At 38.0% G+C, this 21,323-nt stretch overlaps 1 protein-coding gene across 3 annotated transcripts in view; it reads right to left on the bottom strand.

Moving 5' to 3' along the window:
* The window catches only part of SCHIP1 (schwannomin interacting protein 1), an 840,777-nt gene extending 819,789 nt beyond the window's left edge, over window positions 1-20,988 (bottom strand). The window contains exon 1 of one of the 3 annotated variants that reach the window (XM_071214587.1): window positions 20,527-20,988. Coding sequence is in view for 1 of the 3 variants with exons in the window: in XM_058295204.2 (XP_058151187.1) it covers window positions 20,527-20,535 (9 nt within the window). In the remaining 2 variants the exon portion in view is untranslated. The remainder of the gene's footprint in view (window positions 1-20,526) is intronic. The other 2 variants (XM_058295204.2, XM_058295206.1) reach the window with 2 other exon arrangements.
* Window positions 20,989-21,323: the final 335 nt, after the last annotated feature.

Here is a 21,323-nt window from a genome sequence, read left to right as displayed (position 1 = left end):
AAGGAGTGCGCCCCGTAAGGAGAGCCGCCCAGCGTGAAAGAAAGTGCAGCCTGCCCAGGAATGGCGCTGCCCACACGGAGAAATGACACAGCAAGATGATGTAACAAAAAGAAACACAGATTCCTGGTGCTGCTGATAAGAATAGAAGCGTTCACAGAAGAACACATAGCAAATGGACACAGAGAACAGACAACTGGGGCAGGGGGTAAGGGGAGAAATTTTTAAAAATTAAATTAAAATTAAAATTTTAAAAAAATATGTGAGATCTTCATATATATCATGTAGTCTCAAAGAATTAGTAAAAGGGTCTGGAAGTGATGATCTAAAAGCCCCTGCCTTTTCTCTTTTCTAAATGATTATGCTCTAAGAAATTAATGAGCTAGATTCATTTTCAGACAAAGGCTAGGTAGAAATGTCTCCTGCAAATCTGTTGTGAGAGTCTAATAAAATGGTAAGGATCACACAGGCTTACATGCTAGCCTACACCTGCTGAGCAGGACGCTGGTAGTAGATTCTGAAGGACACAGGAGATGAATACAAACCCAGGCATTTGCATCATCATTGCTGAGAAGGTATGAAGGTAGAAAGAGACCATAAAGTTGACAAAATGGGAGACAAAATACAGGCTACAGCAGAGGGATCTTAAATGAACTCTCATTATAAGACTATAAAATGAGAAAAGTTCAAATTAATAAACAGTAAATTAAAGACCTAATTTTTATCAGATCCTAAGTCCATTGAAAATTTAGTTATTTGAAAGAAAGTTGTAGATACCATCCCACTTTCCCCCTAAATACTTCAGCCCCTATCTCCTAAGAAAAAGCAAGTTCCTTTATATATACTACCACAATACCATTAACCCAGCTAAGAAAAATAGCATTAGCTCGATAATACTATCTCATATACAGTCCATATTTAAATTTCTCTTGTTGCCTATAAAATGTCTTTTATAACCCTTTGCATGGGTCAAGGGATGGGAAGGGGTCCAAAATTTAATTAAGGTTTACATAGTATATTTGGATGTTTTGTTTCTCTAGTTTTTTTTTTTTTAACAACAGGAAAAATCCCATTTTCTTTGGATTGTTTTTCATGTCACTGACTTTTTTTTAAGATACCAGCCACTTGTTTTATAAAACGTCCCACATTCTGGATTTGTCTGGTTGTTTCCTTATGATTATTTTCTGACTTATCATTTTTGTCAAGAGTGTTATGTAGGTAATGTTGTAGTCGTCTTGCTGCAGCACACCGGGAAGCAGATAATGTCAAGTCATCCACTACTGGTGATGCCAAGCTCGATCACTTTATTAAGGTGCTATCCCCCAGATCTCTCCACGGAGAGGCCCATTTTCACCTCTATAGCTATTTGTCATCTGTGGGGTGAGACTACATGAATATCTTCAATCCCCAAAAATGCTTTTAGCATCATTGAAAATCTTTGATTTATTAGGAATTTCAAAATAATGATGTTCTAACTCTATCATTCCTTCTACATTTATGAGCTAGCATTTTTAAATATGGAATAGTTGTCTGCCCTTTCTCTTTTCTCTCTGTCTTTCTTTTTGGTATCACTATGAACCACTGGACTTTTAAAATTTTTATTCAGTGAGTTGTAATCCTTTAGTGTCATTCTTCTTTTTGTCTCAGATTATGCCAGTGGGAGCCCCTCCAAGCTGTCTCATGAGTGTGTGTATGTTTAATGACTCGTTTAGGTTTTGAGAACCGCCTTCACTTCTGGTAGTAGAGGATCATCTTGTATTTTTCCTTCTCTATACCTGTAGTCACCTGTTTATCCCAGGAGTATTTTTAAATCAATGTTATTGTGACAGAAACTGATGAATTGATGAACTCTAAAGATGACAGTAGTCAGAAATACCACCTCAGGAGTACACTAAGAAAAATTCACATTAGGGTTGCTCTGTCTCAACATCAATTAATATAATTTTGAATGTTCCTCAATTGATGTTTTTCGGTATACTTTAGAAATTTAGTTTTTAGCTTGACGTCTGCAGAAATTATGATACAAACCAACTGGGAGATTCAGAACACTCAAGAAAGGAAAAGAAAAACACGTTTATTCCCTTTTCCTAAAAGTTGGTGAGGCTTTTATGTTATGTTCACATGAGCCCAGACAACTGATCAATTTGATCGATTCCTTCCAACTGGCCAATTTAGTGGGAAGTCTGAGCCTAAGTCAGACAAATGGGCTATGCCAAGCTTAGCTCTGCACCTTCAAGGGAGGGGCTCTGGCTGTCACAAATCCCTTCAAAAGGAAGGTCACCGCAGACTCTCTGCAGTCCTGGACCCAATACTCGTCTCATTGCACCTACTTCCACCTTTGCTTCCTCACAGTTGACTGTGAAAGTATGAGTGAAGTTCTTTCACTTCATTCCCCCTCCTGCCAGATCCTCCAATTTGAGGCACCAATTGCAAGGCTCCCAGCTTTCAGCCCAGCCAAGTCTCCTGACGCCTTCTCTTTCTTCCCTTCCTCGGTCCACAGACTCCATGACTGACCTGGTACCAGCCCTCCCCACCACTCTACTGACCCCATGTTTATAATGACCAATCCACTCGTTCACCGACCTCACGCTCACGCTCACAGTGCCTAGCCATTCTCTTTGACAAGGCACTGGGACGCATTCCCAAAACCCGAGGGACAGGGCTGGAACAAACCTTCAACAGATATCAGGATACAGAGAAAGAGTCTAATAGGGGTTGCCTCTTCTTCTTCTGCCAAGCCTTTAAAGGGTCATGATTCTTGTGATTTTATCCCGAGTTCTTCTCTACTGCTGGAGGAACCATAACCTCTCCAGTCACCTGGACTACCTCCTTTGATTACCAGCAATGTAAAGTTACTTAACACTTCAAGGCCTTAGTTTCCTCATCTGTAAAATGGGTATAATAATAGTAGCTACATCATAGGATTGTTGTGAGGGTTGATAACATGTCTAAAGGGGTTGGCACATGCCTGGTGCTTAGTAACAGGTCAATAGATTTGATTTATTATTATTATTATTATGGCTTTTTTCTCACTTCCTAGGTAATCTCACCAAAGAACTACTTTCTGAAAACACCCTTAGATTTACCAACACCCCTCATCTCTAATATGTGTCCTTAAACACTAAAATAGTAATGCAAGCATCCTATGAGTCAACTCCAGCTTCTCAAACTCAACATTTCCAAAGCTGAGTTTATCATTTCTAGTATACCCATTTCTCTCTGACATTTTTTTTTACTTTTTATTTTGAGATAATTGTAGATGCACATGCAATTGTAAGAAATAAAACAAAGACCCTGTATATCTTTCACCCAGTTTCCCTCAATGATAACATCTTGCATAACAATAGTATAATATCACAACCAGGAAACTGACATTGATACAATCCACCAACCTTAATCAGATTTCACCCGTTTTACATGTATTCACTTGTGCATGTATGTGTGCATATATTTAGTTCTATGTAATTTTATCACATGTATATATTCATACAACCACCACAGTCAAGATATAGAACAGTTCCATCACAAGGATCCTTCAAGCTACGATTTTTAATTTTTCTTTTTTCTTTAATTAGGCTTTTTTTTACAGCCATCTCCCCCTTTCCTCCCTCCCCAATTCCAGTCTGTTCTCCTACTCTCTAATTTTGTCATGTCAAGAATGGTATAAATGCAATCATATAGCCTTTGAAATTAGCTTTTAGCACTCAATGTAATTCCCTAGATATCCACTCAAGTTTTTTATTGTATCAGTAGTTTCTCTCTTTTTCAACGGAATAGTATCCCATCCTGTAAATGAACTACCCTGTGTTTAAACAGACATTGAGGTACATTTGGGTTGTTTATAGTTCTTGGCTGTTATGAATAAAGCTTCTCTGAACATTCATACACAGATTTTTGTGTGAACCTAAGTTTTAATTATTCTTGGATAAATGCCCAAGAGTGCAATTGCTGGGTTGTATGGTGAATGCATGTTTAATTTTGTAAGAAACTACCATACTTTACTCTAGAGTGACTGTGCCATTTGTACTTTAACCAGAAATGTATGAGTGAGCCAGTTTCTCTGCTTGCTTGTCAGCAATTGGTGTTATTATTTTTATTTTTGCCTTTCTGATAGGCATGTAGTGATAGCTCATTGTAGTTGTAATTTGCATTTCATTAATGCCTAATGATGCTGAACATCTTTTCATGGGTTTATTTGCTATCTGCATATCCTCTTCAGTGAAATATCTTCTTATGTCATTTGTAAATACTCTCTCCCTGTTTGATTTTTCATCCTCTTGATAAGGTCTTTTGCAGAACAAAAGTATTTAATTTTGATGAAGTCTAATTTGTTAATATTTTTTCTTTTATGACCATGGGTATGATGTTAAGTATAAGACTTATTCACTTATCCCTAGGTCTTAAAGATTTTCTCCTATTTTTTTTTTTTAAGTTTTATAGTTTTACGTTTTACCTTCAAGTCCATTGCCCATTGTGAGTCAATTTTTGTGCAAGGTGTGTGCTTTAGGTCGAGGTTCATTCTTTTGCCTATGGATATCCAATCGCCTTCACATTTGGATGCATTACCAAGTTCTGTGAGTCTTCCCCTTCCTCTTCCTCTCCACCTCCTCCCCTAGTCCCCTAGTCCAGGGCTCACTGTCCCTGTCCCAAACCATTGCAGTAATCTTCTTGCACATACTCTCTCCAAACTTCTTTTTTATCACAATCCATTTTCTCCATTCTGTTCCAGAATCATTTCCTAAAACCACATTTCATCATGTCACTCTCCGGGCTACACACTTTAGACAGGTGTGACAGATGATGGACAGAGTTCCAACTCCTTAATTTGGCATGCATAGCCCAGAACCCAGTCACCATTTGCCTTTTCTCACCTCCACCTCATCCGCACAGTGCTTCAGCCATGCCAGATCGCTTAAGTCTTTCAGGGATGTTTTGTAGACATTTTCATTCATTTTCTCCCAATGCAAAGCCTGGTCCCAGGCTTCTTCCTTTAATTCTAGCTGGAATGTCACCTTTTCTCCATATTCTTCTCCAAACACTTATCCCCCACCTTTGCAGGTAGAATTAATCACATCCTTATCTACATTCCTCTGGGATACTCTTTATACCTCTATATTCTTCATCTGTAAAATGGGGCTAATAAAAGAACTTACAAGGTTGTTGTGAAAATTAAATGAGTTAATGCATGTAAAATACCTTTACCATACAAAGTGCTCAATGCATTTGTTATTATCATTGTTATAACTACCGTACAATTTTGCTGTATCTCATATAAAACTTTATTATGGATTCTTTTCCACGTTGGATACTTATTCTTGTCTCCACCAGGTGCTTAGTTTTTCTATAACTTATTTTACTTATCCTAATATGTTAGTACATAGTAGGTTCTTGATAAATGTTTGTTGAACTAAACTGAATGCTTTAATCAATAAGCCAAATAATGAAAAAAATTTAATTTATTTCCCCTCATGAACCACCAAATTGTTTTATTGAACTAATTATTTTGGTAATTGATAGATGTCCTTTCACTCTAATTTCTGTTTTAATTGTGCTAATACAAGCATGAAGATTAAATGACTTACTAAAATGAAAGACAATCAGATGATTTACACATGATGGCTAATGATCACCAATAAAACAATATTATATTCTTTTTTTACAGAGAAAAAAATCAGATACTATTGTGTCCATCCTCACTTTCTGTTAAAATTTTTCTTTTCCCACATCCTTTGAAGAAGTTATATCAATGAGGGTCAGTGCCAGGAAGTTTAAATAGCTGAATACTTAGGTGAAGAATAAAAATATAGAATTTTATTAGAGAAAAATGATGAAAACTGGGAAAGACTTCCAGTGTGGTGGTCCACACTGGGAAAAAAAAAGACATGCTCATTTACAGATGGTGGTTTTATAAAAATAAAACATTCTCAGAAAGAAAATAAATTCCTCACATTGAAGAACCTCAGAATATATATGCAATTAATTGTGAAATGAAATCTCAGAATCCTAGAAAGCAGCGTTGGCGGCATCGTTGGTTACTCCTTCTCGCCACAGAGCCTGGCAGCAGTTTCCTGGCTCACCCTCCACAGCCCCAGGAGGTGACTGGCCTAAACCAGTTGTGTAATTCTACTCCCCAGGCCAGTGTTTGGTTTAGGAAGGGACACGTGTTGCAGTTCTGGGCAATGAGGCAAGAGAGTGAGTCTGCTGGGAAGTCTGTCTTTGTCTTGCTTTTAAAAATAAAGGTAGGAGAAGGAGCCACCTGTTTCTCCGTCTCTGGAGATGGTTTTATGAAAATGTTTTGCTCAGAGCTCCTGAAACCACAATACAACCATAAATGACAATACAAGTCAGAGCAGAGAATGGCAGAGCAGCAAGATGGAAAGGACCTGGGTCCCCAATGACTTCATTGAGCTTCTGAAAAAACAAACAAACAAACAAAAAAAACAGTAAAGCTTCTGTCTTGAGGTGTCTTGTTATATGATAATAAACTCCTTATCGTTTAGCCAGTTTAATGGGAGTTTCTGCATCTGACCTTCAAATGCATTTTAATAGACCCAGCATTTGTAAGTGGATCAAGTCTCTAAGTCTGCCTGACAAGCTGATTTTTAAGAGGAGCCTACAGTTTAATTGGTTTAAGATGCACTCATACTTAACAAGGAATATTCTGGAAAAGAAATAGGTTTGCAGTGTAAAGAATACAGGCTCCAGAAGCAGGGAACCCCATTCAAATTCTACCTTTACTGTTCACAGGCCATGTGGCCTTAGGCAAGATACTTTATTTGGCTGTACTTCAGTTCCTTCGTCGTAAAACACCCACAGAAATGCATACCTCCTAGGTTTTTAGGGACTTTTAAGTGCAATAATGTAATAATAAAGGGCCTGTCAAATAGCATCACAAATAAATGTTAGTTTCCCTTCCCCTAACTAATCCTTTGCCAAGATGAAACACTAACTCAGTTTATTAGAACTTTAATTCAGACACTTCCTTTCCAGCAGGCAATACTCTGACAGCGGGGCTGGTGTCATCAAGAGTAATTTCTACTGAAAAGATTCCAATCCTAACGTTTCTACTGTGAGGCCTAGCAAGGTGCAGGAGGGATGAGGCAGGGTTACTTTCAACCCTAAAGAAAATTGATGTGATGATAACCACAGTGGAAGGGTTTATATGTCCTTGATTGTTTTATTCTCACACCTGAAAAAGGGTATGTGGGTGGAATTAATGGGCTCCAGAGAAGTGTGCTTTGTTGAAAATTTTCCTCCAAAGTATTTCCCCATTTTCTGTTACACTCCACCAAAAACAATCATATAATACTGATTACATTTCCAACTTCCTGAATACAATTAATTAACACACTATCTTATGTATATAATGTGTTTGGAGCATAAAGACAAAAATAGAATTTGGCATTAACAAGTAGCACTCTTTATTCTTTTTTCTTTATTCTTAGAATAGCAAATATAGGCTGTTGTAAAGGTATTCAACTAATAAATAAAAGTCATGTTTACTGAAATAAATACTACTCGGTAGTCATACTAAGAATAAGGATAAAATTGGTAAAATTTTATTGGAAGACAACTTGACATAAAAAATTTTTTTTTAAAATATCTCTATCTTTGACCTAGAGATTCCACTTCTAGAAATTTATTTTAAAGAAATATTATGGATTTGTACAAAGATTTCTCCAGAAGCATTTTTCTTGTAGGGAAAAAAACAACAACTAAGCATTCAGCATTAGAAGATTAGTTAAATATATATAAAGTAAAGTAATAACTTTACTTTTAATTTAGAGAAAACATTTATTTACATAGAAAGGTGTTCATGATATATTGTTAGGCTTTAAAAGGTCATGAACTGAATGTACAGTGCTTTATAATTTTTTATAAACAAAAATATTTATTTTTGAAAGTCTCAAGAGGTATATACCAAAATAAATATGAACAACACTTCTTTTCTAAAGATTTTCTCTTTTTTAACTGTTTTGATTCTGTGTATTTTCTGCAGTAAGCATGAATTAATTGTGTAAAAAGAAAAATAACTTTAAAAAAAAACATAAAAAAGGAACAGCAACAATTCCAAGTGCAACGGCATAGACCAAAAAAGAAGGAAGGTCCAACAATGAGCCCTCAATACTAATGACTATGCTTGTGAGCCTGTGCACCTGAAATGAGAACAAGGTTTAGAGCTGCAGGGTGCCTAAGAGTTACCTCCTGAGAGCCTCTGTGTTGCTCAAAGGTGGCCAGTCTCGAAGCCAAACTCAGCATGTAAATATGTTGTCTTCCCCCCAGCATGGGATATGACTCAAGGGGATGAGCCTCCCTGGTGCTGAGGGATTACTACCAAGTACCAGCTGATGATGTAACTAGAAAATGACCTTGAATAAAAGGGTCAACTCAGACCAGCAGAATATCTCAGTCTACATATAATACCAGGAGTTAAAAATGCTTTTTGACCTGAATAAAAGGGGGAAATGGAAAGGACAAATGAGTTTATATGGCTATGAGTCTTCAAAAAAGAGCCAGGGAGTCATCAGAGGGGTTGCCCTTATGCACACTGCAGCAGAGTACCAGAGACAGATAAAGTAGATATAACCCCAGGTATTGGTTCTTCTGAGGGCTACAGAGACCCACAGGTTCTATGGTCATGGCAGATGGAGTTTAGTGTCATGTCAGTTGGCCCTACTTTAGAGTTTGTGTTTCTGTGTGATGGAGCTGGACTCAGATGTGATCTTTGTCCACAAGTCTCTCCTGTTACTTTTCCCGGAACTGTAGTTGGTGCTGGGGTTTAATGTATACCCAGGGGACCTGAATCTCTGGACTAACCATGTGATAGCCAGGCCCTGAGCCTCAACAGACTTGCAACTCCTACACTCTGGTTTATTGGACTTACCCTCAGCTAACATGGAGTTGAAGAAGGTCAACCACCACACCAGGGAGCCAAGACTGCCTACAACTGAAAGCAGAATTGCATCCAGCATCCATGTGGAATCTAAGCCCCCTCTTGATATAGATGTGGAGTGGACACAACCATTCTAAGGTCCACAGGATGGAGGAATAGAGTATGGATTAGAGTGGACTTACTGATATTCTATTCATGAACTATTCTGATTAGTAATCAAAGAAAATGTGGCATTGGTGTGGAGAAAGTGGCCATGGTTGCTGCTGGGGGTAGGGAGTGGAAGGAAGAGATGTGATGTGGGGGCATTTTCGGGGGTTGGAGTTGTCCTGGGTGGTGCTGCAGGGACAGTTACTGGACATTGTATGTCCTCCCATGGCCCACTGGGTGGACTGTGGGAGTGTGTGGGCTATGATGTGGACCATTGACCATGAGGTGCAGCGGTGCTCAGAGATATATTTACCAAATGCAGTGAATGTCGCATGATGATGGAGGAGGTTGTTGTTATGGGGGGAGGAGTGGGGTGAGGGGGTGGGGAGTATATGGGGACCTCATATTTTTTTAATGTAACATTAAAAAAATAAAGACAAAAAAAGAATTAACAAAGAACTTTTAACCTAAATAGCAAGTAGAGCCCTTCATCATTCAGTCTGTGTATTCTGAGTATTTCCCCAAAAATTTGACTTACAAAGTTGAAATTTAGGAAACTGAAGACAAACTCCCAGGATAAGACTATTTTAGGGTTTCTCTCTGAAGACAGAAATCCACTCAGATTTGGGGCGGTGATTGCTTCGGGTGCTTAAGCCCCAGGCGATTGGGCTTTTCCTATCTAGGTTATCTTATTGATGACCATAAATGGAAAAACAGGTCACTGTGTTTTATCTCTCTCAGGGATGTCCAAGCCCATGCAGTGGGGCTGGGTGAATTTCAGGTAAAGTTTCTACCCACACTTAGTAGAGTCTCTATGTTTCCATGAAAATTTCCTTCTAAGGGAAAGAAGTTGATTGGGGTCCAACCTGGGATGCAGCTCCTGGCTGTAGCCTCCAAGTGGACAAAAGTTCTAACTTATTTCAGAGCTATGCCTGCCACAGTGACCTGGACTGTGTTTTAAATAATATTAATAATGATTATTGTAGCTGGTATTTATCTATCCTTTGCTATCTATATGCCACATACTCTGCCAAGCACTGTTCATACATTATTTTATTTAAATTCTTAATAGCAACCCTGGCAAATTAATGCTCTCTTTAATCTCTATCCCCATTTTAAAGATGAGGAAACAGTTTCCTCAAGATTGCACAGCTAAGAAGGGGGTGGAGTTAAAATAGGAACCCAGACCTATCTGGGTTTTATTAGAAGTCCCTTAATCATTTAAGTGAACGTGCTTATAATTCACTTTGGGGAGAAAGTTCAATTGGCCTTTCCTGGGTCTTTCTAGACCACAGTGAAAGTCATTCCAGAAAAAAACAAAATTAAACTACTAAACTAAGCCCCAGGGGTGATTCTTCTACAGCCATGACCTTGGCTGCCTGGTGGCAAGGACACCCAAGGTGAGCTGGATCCTTCTGTGTTTGCTTCCACTCACTTAACTTATCACTTAGCCTCTCCAAACCACAGACCCTTGTATAGAAAATGAGCTTTATAAAACGTTTCCTAAATACCTCATTTGCGGGTATCAAATGAGACAATGTATGTGTAAGCACTTTTAAAAATACAGAGGGCAAGGCATCTTGATTATCCCTGCATACGAATTACTTCTGCCCTCAAAACCCGAAAGCAGTGTAACTTTTATATAGCATCTTGCAAAAGACTGAGCAAGGGGTTTTAGAAATACAGAGAAACCTTAATGTAAAAAAAAATCCCATGTGTAATGTTTAGCATTCAATTTAATAAGTGCTGAGGAGAAGCCATTGGCTCAATGTTCCCTTCTCCCATCTAACGCTCTTTGAGTTAATGTTTCCTCTCCAAGAGCATGAACTTTTGAACAACAGGAATTTTTTGCCCCAGGACTTAAGACCCTCCTGTGACTTGAGTTAGGAAATCTTAGTTGTTTTGGTTTCTGTTCCCTGGAAGCAAACTGGACCTTTGACAGTGAGATGATCCACATTCTGTTTTAACTTAAGATGATGATACTTGGCTCAATTATTCAAAAATATTATGCCTAGGTTTAGGATTATGGTTGCATAAAGGACAAATCTTTTAAAAAACTAATATCTGGGGGTACAGGAGATGAATAGATTTTTCTTGATTGTTGCATTAGTAGCTTTTTTAAGTTGTAAAAGCAATATAGGCTCTTGTTAAAAACATCCAAATGTTATGCATAAAATGAAAGGTAGAAGTATCCACTCAATGCATATTTCTACTTCCCATTGGTTACCACTACTGATAATTTCTCACATGCGTTTTCAGAATTTTCTAAGATTTACAAGTAAATTGATGTAAATATTTATCTAAGCCTCTTCTTTTTTTAAACACAATATTATTCATATTGTTATGGATTGAATCACACTCCCTACAAAGATATGTTCAAGTTCTAACCCCAATCCTACAAACGTGAACTCATTTGTAAAGAGGATCTTCAAAGGCCTTATTAGCTAAAGTGAGACCAAACTGAATCAGAATGGGCCCTAGTCCAATATGACTGGTGTCCTTATAAGTGGAGGAAATTTGGACACAACAGGAGACAGATGGAGAGAGAGATGGCCATGCCACAGAAGCTGAGATTGAGTTATGATTGCTGGCAAGCTACCCCCAGAATGCTACAGACCTTGGAGAAAGCATGATCCTGCTAACACCTTGATGTTGGACTTCTAGCCCCCTAAACTACAAGACAATAAATTCCTATTGTTTAAGCCAGCTGGTATGTGACATTTGTTACAGCAGCCCAGGCAAACTAAGACACATACTATCGAGATTGTTCCAAAGCATGTTTTTTTAATTCTTAAAAGTATGTTTGCACATTTTTTCATATTCACATGTGTGGCTCTAATGTTTTAACCTTCTGCACAGCATTCCAGAGCATGAATATACTGCAAGTTATTTAGGGATTTTCCCCAGGATAGATATTTAGCTATTACAGATTTTTAATTATCACAAACAGTGCTGCAACCAATGACCTCACCACATGTTTTTGCTCAGTTATGTGAGTACATCTATAGGAGAATTGTTTTTTAAAAAAACTGTTATGTCAAAAGAGATATACATTTAAAATATTGATAGATATTGAAAATTGTCATTTATGTTTCCCCCATAGTTGGTATGAGAGCCCTGCTTTGACCAACAGTGGGTATAGACTGTACAAGAAAACATTAAGCTGAAGTATATAATATCAATGTGACTGGCTGGATTAAAATAAATAATTCTATGATTTAAAGTAGGCAAAATCAATATTATTAGGTCTTAGATACCAAGAAACTGGAAATGCCTGCCCTTAAATACTCTGTAAATTGTCAGGACACTCACTCTAGAAAAGAAACAAAGTTAAACTGAGCCAATCTCATAAAGAGGGGCTTAACACTTATGGAGTACTTACTGTATACCACCACTGTTCTATATTAACTCACATAGTCCTCCTAACACTCCTATGAGGAAGGTATTTTGTGTGTGTGTGTCATTCTTATTTTACAGATGAGAAAACTAAGTCACAGAGAAGGTAAGTAAATTTCCCAAGGCTGGGATTTGAGCCTGAGATGTTTGGGTCCACAATCAGTTGTTGTAACCACTTAAGCCATCCTGCCTCTGTTCTCCTAATGATGTGCTAAGCACATTTCTTGAACACCTACCCTATGCCAGCAACGTTATATGTACCATCTTTAATCCTCGCTATGCAAAGACATATCATCCCTATTTCACTGGGATTGTAAATGGCTTGCCATAGTGACAGATGGGGGATTTGGACCTGGACACACCTGATCCCAAACCTTATTCTACACTATACTTCTTTATAGGAGCTACTTGTCACATTCCCATTCTATAGACAAGGAAACTAAGACTTCAGGGTGAGATGCATAAGGTGGCTAAACAAGGGTTGTCCCTGCCAGAAAACTGAGCTTACCAGAGTCGCATCACACCGGATTCCTCCTTCTCCAGAATTCAGTAGTCAGAATGTTCATGAGCAGATACTCACACGCATGTGGTCATATGGTGGAAACTTGCTGTCACCCATAAACTGTGAGCTCACATTGCTCAGGGTGGCCAAAATGGAAGGCAAAATGGAAGACTCTCATTTCCAAATATTTACAAAGCCCATTTGGAAAGAGTGACATAGTTGGGTGAGGATGAGCAGGTAGAATCCTGCACTGCAGGGACCTATGGCACTAGATTATGTAACAACCTATTTTTAATCCTGAGTTGAGCAACTCAGTATCAGTCCATCAAAAAGAATAGAGTTGGCACTGGTTCCTGAATTTATAGCTATATTTTCTCACTGTATATAGTAAAGGTTAAGGATTCAATGGAGATAAGAAAGGCAGAAAGAGGAAGGTGGGCTACAGAGAAGAAGCTTCTGGGCAGGAAAAGCCCAACCATTCACTGCTTCTACTTGTATCCAGCTGGGTTCAAATCCCAGCTCAGTTACTGACCCAACATGTGGCCTCAGTTAGTGAACCTCTCTAGCCAGTTTCCTCATCTATAAGATGGGTGGTAATCAAAAGCACCTACCTCATTTGTCTGTCTTGAAGATTAAAGGGCTTAGTACAGTAAAGTTGAGCCATTGCCACTAGGCAGCCAGGCTGTGTCTTATTGGGGATCCAGATTCAGAGGACAGGAACTCTAAGAGTCCTCCTAAATAAAATCAAGGGGGGAAATGGAAGAAGAGGGAAAATCAGAGTCAGGTAGGAAAAACCTTTGGCAATCCTCACCTCTAGATAGTCAGGTTTCTGACCTGGCACTTGGGACAGGGCACTGGGCTAGACAGTCTGGTCATGAAGATGAAGTAGACACAGTCTCTGGACCAGCAGTAAGCTGGTGATGCCAGATGAGTTGGAGGCAAAAGGGAAGATACATCCCTGGCAGAAGGAACACCATGGACAATGGCAAGGAGTCATGAGAAAGCATAGCATGTTTATGAAACAGCAAGTGATGCCGATTAACTGGAGCAAAGGGAAAAGAAGGGAAGTAGGCAGAGTTGAATCTGGAAGGTATGGAGGCATCATCTTAAATACTCTGATAGGTTATGCTTTGTTCTCAGATAATGGGGAGCCATCTGACCTGTTTAGGTAAGGGAATGTTAGGTTCAGATTTTAGATAATCCTGGCACTATGGTGGAGAACGGATGACTAGAATTGGGTAAAGACACAAAAGGCTATTGGGGCCTAGGAGAATAATATCATCCCCATTTCGTGGTATGGGTAGCTGAGGCCAAGAGATTGTTGAGCCCAAGGCCACAAGAATCTAGCTCATATTAAGTCACCCCTACAGTAGGCTAAACCACACCTTTCCCAATAAGGATGAAAGTTGCCACAGGATTTCTACTAGCCTGATCTCCTTAGAGAACTTTTCTAGAAAGGGCAAATTGCTCATCAGTAGCATCTTCCAAACCTCATTGTACCCATGGGGACAGACCAGAACAAAGCCAGAACACAGACTGCAAGAGCCAGCGCTAGAGAACTGGTCATGTCTCACTGGATTTACCTTCCATTGGTGTCACGGGAACAGCAGAGAGAGTCTCCAGTAAAGATGGTTGCCCTGAAGGTTAAGGGTGAATACAGAACTGCCCAAGCCCACGGGAACAGACCCCTTTACTTTTCATGTTGCAGTGTCTTACCTCCTTTTTTTGTTTTAATGCAATTTGGAAATAATGATGTTTTATGTCTAAATCTGGGACTGAGAAGGGATTTTCTCCTCATCTTCTTATGATAGCTCCATACTCTGGAGTCAAAGTATAAAATCCTGTCTTTCTGGGTCTGGCAGGTCTACTAATGGGTAGGGCATCAGAATGTATAACAATCACAAAAATAACAAATATGTTACCAGAGCTTATTTTTTTAATTATTATTACAGCTTTTTAGACACAAGTCTTTGCACATGAGTACTTGATGGGCTTTGGAGGTTCATTTATCTCCGAAAAGTTTTCTTTTTTGTACACAATGGATGCTAATGTAATATTACTGTAAGTGTTCTCCTGCACACAAAAGTGAAACAAGACAACCTGGAAAAATATGCATATTTTGCCATTACATATTCAGTTTTAAGGGCAATTAAATATTTGCTTTGAGCTCCTCACATTGCATTGCAAATCTGCATAAAACTTCCTATTCATTTCTGTGCCTAGAGCTTATTTAGCACTAAGTCCTTTCATTATTTCCCTTTCACTGAAAATTGGGTTTTCAATTTTACCTCACAACCCTACATAATATGAATCTTTACTTGCAAAGAAATTTAGTCCTTTTTTCTGTTTATGTTGAATCAATTACCTTTGTACCTTTGTTAGCTGGGCAGTGGGAGGCAACAGTGTCAGGTTTTCTCTCTGAAAAGGTGTCTGCATCTCATGATAGCAGTGTTGGTTTTTCTATTTACCATGTAAACAAAGGCCTTCAACGAGATGGGCCAGTTCTGCTGGCCAGGAATGGGTCAATCTGAAACCAACGTAACTTGTTGAAAAATAAAGTATCACAATAATAATCACTCAACTGGTTCTTAAGAGATTGTGTGAATCCAAAAAGTGTGTTCTACAGTTGTTTGGAAAAAGAAATCTAAATTTTGTCAGAATGGTCATGTCTATAAACATATTTTTTGTCTTCCATGAATTAACCTTTTGTTTAAGGGATTACAGACAAAATCTCTTAATGACAGTGAGTTGAAAAAAATGAGGCAAAACTTAAGAAATTGAATAAGCAGTGCCTGAGATGAGAGAAAAACGAAAGTGTGATGCTTTGTCTATCCTTTGACTTGGGGATATAAATGAGGTGGCTCAGCTGCAGACACCTATTGCCTCTCATCATCTCTCCCCAACAAAGGCCTCCCCCTGTCCAATTCTGCTCTAAAACCTTCAGAGGAAAACTTAAATCCCATGACCACAGTTTTCTAAAAGGGCTCTGATCTGCTTTTCCAGGCATATCTCTCATTGATCTCCTATATATTCTCTAAATTTTACCATGCTGCCCATCTCTTCTAGATGCCCCCCAAATTTTCTCATTCTGCTTCCTCCCATAGAACATCTTTTCATCAATTCCTACCCATCCTTCAACTCTAGAATTAAATATGATCTCTTCTATACATAAAAACATACTTTTGAAATTCCCCCAGCCCTGGCTCTAGATTATTCACACAGTTAGATCATACAGGGTCTTTCATGCCATGGAAAGAAGCTCGTTATTTATTCTCCAAGCTATAGAGAGCCAACATGGATATTAAGCATAAGAATTATAGGATCAGAGTTGTATTTAACACAGAAGATGCTGTGGCAGGGGAGAGACTGAATTGAATGAGAGGGAAGAGACAAGAGTAGGAAGAACCTATTAAGCAGTTATTGGATTCATCCAAGAAAGAGAAGATTGAAGTAGGAGAAGGTTTGAGGGTGGGGGGGAGATGCACTAAATTTGAAACATGTTGAATTGGAGGTTCTAGAGACTAAAGACAACAAGCAAGACACCTAGTGTGGAAAATTTAAGGAAGCACTCTCTCTCAGGTGCCCACTCTTCACTTGTATGTTCCTAAGAGTGAATGTGTACCTCCTTAAATTGTGGACTCTAGGTGCCCCACTTGCTTCTTTTTAGATTCCTGTTGTGGTAGATTTTGTAGATACCACCTTGGCAGCCAAGGAAGTGCACTCCTCAGATTTCCCAACAAAAAAGAACTTGCTTTAAGCTGTAATGGGTTTAGTCAGCTGATAGCCTCTAGCTACAGAAGCTTCAAGACTAGCCTCAATTTTCAAGTCAAAGCCCTGCTCTTTCCAGGAATCCGTGGTCAGTGACAAAGCATGGTAGGGATACTAAGACCTGGCTACTTCTGTCCAATGTGGGACTCCATCAATGAGCAATCTTCTCTCTGTATGTCACCATTGGGTGTATGGATTTTGTCAGGTCTGCATCATGGTCTGAAGTCTTTCCCTGCCCAATTCTGCTTCCTGCCCCTTTATCTTTACCCTCCAATAAACCACTTGCTGTATGAATTCCCTCTCATCATCTGCTTCCTTAAAGACCTAAATGAAACCCCCAGTTAGTAATTGGACATAGGAGCCTGGACTTGGGTCTAGAGATGAAGTTGAGAAGCCAAGGAGTCTTTGTAGCACAGTGGTTAATGACTGGGCTACAGCGTCATGGTTCAAATCCCAACTCTGCCCCATCTGAATATGCACATCCTTAGACAAGTTACAAAACTTTTCAGTACCTCTGTTTCTTTAATTTTAAGTGAGGACTAAATAAGACCATGCATTTACAGTACTTAGCACAGTGCCTGCTCATAGTAAACCCTCAAGAAATATTAGTTAATATTATATTTTGAAAATCTATTTACAGAGGTGGTCAAGTATAATAAAAAGGAAAACTTTTTCACTTTCCCATAGAATTTTCAACAGGATATAATAAGGGTAATGAAGATGAACTGAAAACTTTTAAAACCCAAGCCCATGATTTTTTTTTTCAATTCCATTTCCTGTACTTACAATATGGCTACTCTTTCCAGGCAATGTTGTCACCTTGTAATCTCCTGACATGATTTACCTCTTCACTTCTTTCTTTCCTATCCATTCAAAATGTGTATTCCTCAACTTCCCATCAATTCCTGTTTAAATACATCCTTTAAAGCTTGGTTAGGAACTCACCTTCTGCTGGAAATCTGTCCTGAGCAACCGGCCCCCCCCACCCCCACTGTAACCATTCATCATCTATTGGCAAAGCCTAAGGATTCTAACAATTTGCAACTAACTAGAACAAAAAGTAATATAAGTCTCAACTCATACAGGCGTCTGTGTCTCCATAAACGATTGTTAATGACAAGTTAGTTGGAACAGGCTCTCCTCTTTCATTACAGGAGACCTTTCCTCACCCACCAGCCCTTTTGCCCCAAGGCTAGAAGATGGCTTGGTAGATGCCCAAGAGATACTTACTTAAAGGATAAATATCTTCAGCTATGAATGCACAGTCAGTCTACAATGCATAATTTTTATATCCTCTCTTTCTATGAGAGGCTTAAAAAAAATGAAATGTTTGGTAAGACCATCTCAGTCATACAATGGAGAAACTATTTTATAGGGGAATTGTTTTACAATCATTTCCGGTATTGTGGGTAATAATTATCTGTTTTATAAAATAAAGGTCTGGTTTATAATACATCTAAAAACCAATAGGAAATCATAATTAAAGACAAATGGTAAACATGGCATTCTTTCCTCTCACTATTTAGTACATACTACAAAATGGCACTGAACATTTTCCTGTTACCACATAATGCCACCCGAGCTCAGAAAAAGAAAACCTCTTTTTACACCAATGAAACTGACTTCAAACAGAACAACCAACTTCAAAAGTAAGACAAAAGTGCTTTGTAATGTGATTAAATGCAAGGAATGTTTTACATAGCTTAATGTTTTTATATATGTATTGAAGCATATTGCAATACATTAAAAAGTGTTACTAAATCTTCAGCCATCCTATACATACAATTTGAAACCCTCATCGAGATATTAATATTCAAAGGCAAGATTCTAAATTGAATAGACCACAATCTTAGGTATATTTATAATATTGGACATGAAAAGTGTCTAAAATAAAAAACAGTTATACTTAGAGCAATACATGAGTATAACATTAATAGCTTACACGGGATTTTAATGGCTTCTAATATAATATGCCCTTTCAAGGAACCATTCCTGCATATAGAAATGCATTTTTATTGTTCTACTTTGAGTGATTATGAATTGAACATGGCTGATAAAATCAGCACTAAAAGTTCTGTAAAAATTTTTGAAAAATATACAATGCTCTGTAGTTGCATAGCTCTATAAATGATAAAAACATTAATTCTGGAATATTGAAAAGTAAAAGTAGTTTTCACACTGAATTTCAAGAATAAACAATTTTATTGTTGCAATTCAGTAAACTATATTACTGAAATTTACAATTCTTCCCAACTCAAAGCAAACCAAAATCAATTGTTTATATTATAATCAATACCATGAAGCAAAAATCATTAATTGTCAATATAAAATAATTAACCTATTTATTACCTCATTTTAAATGCAGCAAGGAACTGTGATAAAATGGCATTAATACTATCTTAATATGTTCCACTTCACAAGTTAATATTTAAGATGCTCCCATTTTCAAATATCAATACCCACTGCCCATTAACAATACTCATTTGTGAAAATCTATTTTATTTAATTTCTCAGAAAACTATTGGCTCAACCTACTTTTACTTGTCATTACTATCTGACTTGTTATATTATTTTACCATCTCCACAACAATTACTAATTATTGATCTCTCAAAAAGCAAGGATAGAATGCAAAATGAAAGAATTATAATATGAAGAAATGAAAACAAGCTTTTATTACACAAGTGAGCAATAATCAAGACAAGTTGTTTTTCTTACACATATACCACATTATAGTCATAATTAGCTCACAACCACTGTTAAAAATATGCCTACACATTTTTTAAAGTAAATCTTTTAAATAAAGTATTCTAGCATCTTTCTAGCTTAAGGACTTGAAATCACATTTAAGTCTGAACCTTAAATCATTCATCTCTATAACTAGAAGAACAGGTCCCAGGGATGTAAATCTCCCCCAATGAGATGAGGGATGCTGAATGTATTATTAACTGCTAAGTAATTTCTTAATTTTAGAATCTAGTGCCCAACACTGGCAAATAAATAATGTGATTTAAAAGCCCACACGCTCATCCTGCGTTACTAGAGTTCAATAAACACATGCACATCCTAAATACAGTGCGAATGTGATTTCTACAAGCCAGAAAACCGAGCAGGGTTCGGCTCTAGCCAATCTACCCTAATCTACTTATTATTCAGGCACTAGTATTTAGACTATCTAAAATGCCTGCCGAACACTGCGGCTCACCATCCCCCTGGGGTTACTCCCAAGCCGAACCACATCTCTGCCCCTCAGTGATTACTGAGTTTTAAGAAGGCAGGTAACACGGGTAGAGATTCTTGTGCTGCAGCAAGATAACTCTTCTCTCCAAATGTTCAAAAACCAACATACACACTCACACACATACACATCATGCACTCACCTTGTTTGTTTGTTTTTTAAGAAAGAAAGGAGGCTTTTTAAAATAGACATCTAAAACATGACATTTGCATGAGGATGAAAAATGTATTTTTCCTGTACTTTCAGCTTATGTGTAAGATGTTTACAAATCTGATTAGAAAACCTGGATATACATAAAAAGTATTGCCTTCAATGAGATTCCTTTAGTGAAATATGCCTGTGCAGACATATGTCTACATAAATAATACATTTATTTATTTATACATACACACCAACATTAACAAGGGCGCACACACACACACACACACACACACCTAGACCAATAATTAAATCCACACTGTTCTACAACCCCCTTTTGACAATTTTTAGCGTGCATGTTATTCAGAAGACAGATTTTTTAAAAAAATAATAAACAGCTGCATATAATACATGCCAAAGTGGCATGTTTAGAGGAGCAAATACATTACCAGACGCATTTTGAAGTTTCTGGAACACCTGCAGGAAAAGGAGACTGTGAATCGGATGCTGGCACCCAGTATTCCTCAGAATCACAGAGCTCGGTGTGACTGTGGGGGAATGCGAGGCGCGTCTGAGACTGGAAACCTTTGAGTGGAGCTCACTCTAGGCATCAGAAAGCCTCAAAGAGGGGAAAGAAAAAGGCAGCCCACAGACAGCTAGATGAGAAACTTCTGGCACCTCTCCAGCTCAGGAATGAATTTTCTGTAATTTGGAGACGTATAGTGATGGAAATGAAGAGAAACTTGGATTTACGAGTGAATTTGCTCAGCCATGCAGAAATGGGCAGGTAACAGTCTCTCAGCGCATTGTAAAACAGTCATCCAGGAACAAGACTGAATCAAAAAAATTAGCAGGCATCCTTTTTTGAAAAAATAAAAGGGCTACTCCAGCCAGCTTCCCAAGATGCTTTTACAAACTTCAAATGGATCATTCCATCAGCTATTTGTTGCACATTTTATTAATCCCAGTGCAGAGGTAAACTGGAAAATCTAATTCCTTTTATGTAGAAAACTGGATTTATTGCTTCTTTTTATAATGCACTTTAGACATATAAATACATAGATTTACTTACAGAGTTCTCCTTTCTCAGGTAAAACCGCTACTGTTTGGTCCAGATAAAATGGTAAAAGCTTTCCAAGAAAGTGAAGAAAAAATGTTTTAGCACTCAGAAGCTGAACTGAGTACCATTTGAAAAGTAGAGTTTGAAGAAAAGAGAGTATAAAGGAAGAGCCCTGAACCATTTAAT

Source organism: Dasypus novemcinctus, chromosome 4, assembly GCF_030445035.2.
Source record: "Dasypus novemcinctus isolate mDasNov1 chromosome 4, mDasNov1.1.hap2, whole genome shotgun sequence".
In the NCBI taxonomy this organism is placed as follows: domain Eukaryota; kingdom Metazoa; phylum Chordata; class Mammalia; order Cingulata; family Dasypodidae; genus Dasypus; species Dasypus novemcinctus.
The sequence above is the reverse complement of the archived record's forward strand: the minus strand, read 5'-3'. Positions and strand labels throughout refer to the sequence as shown.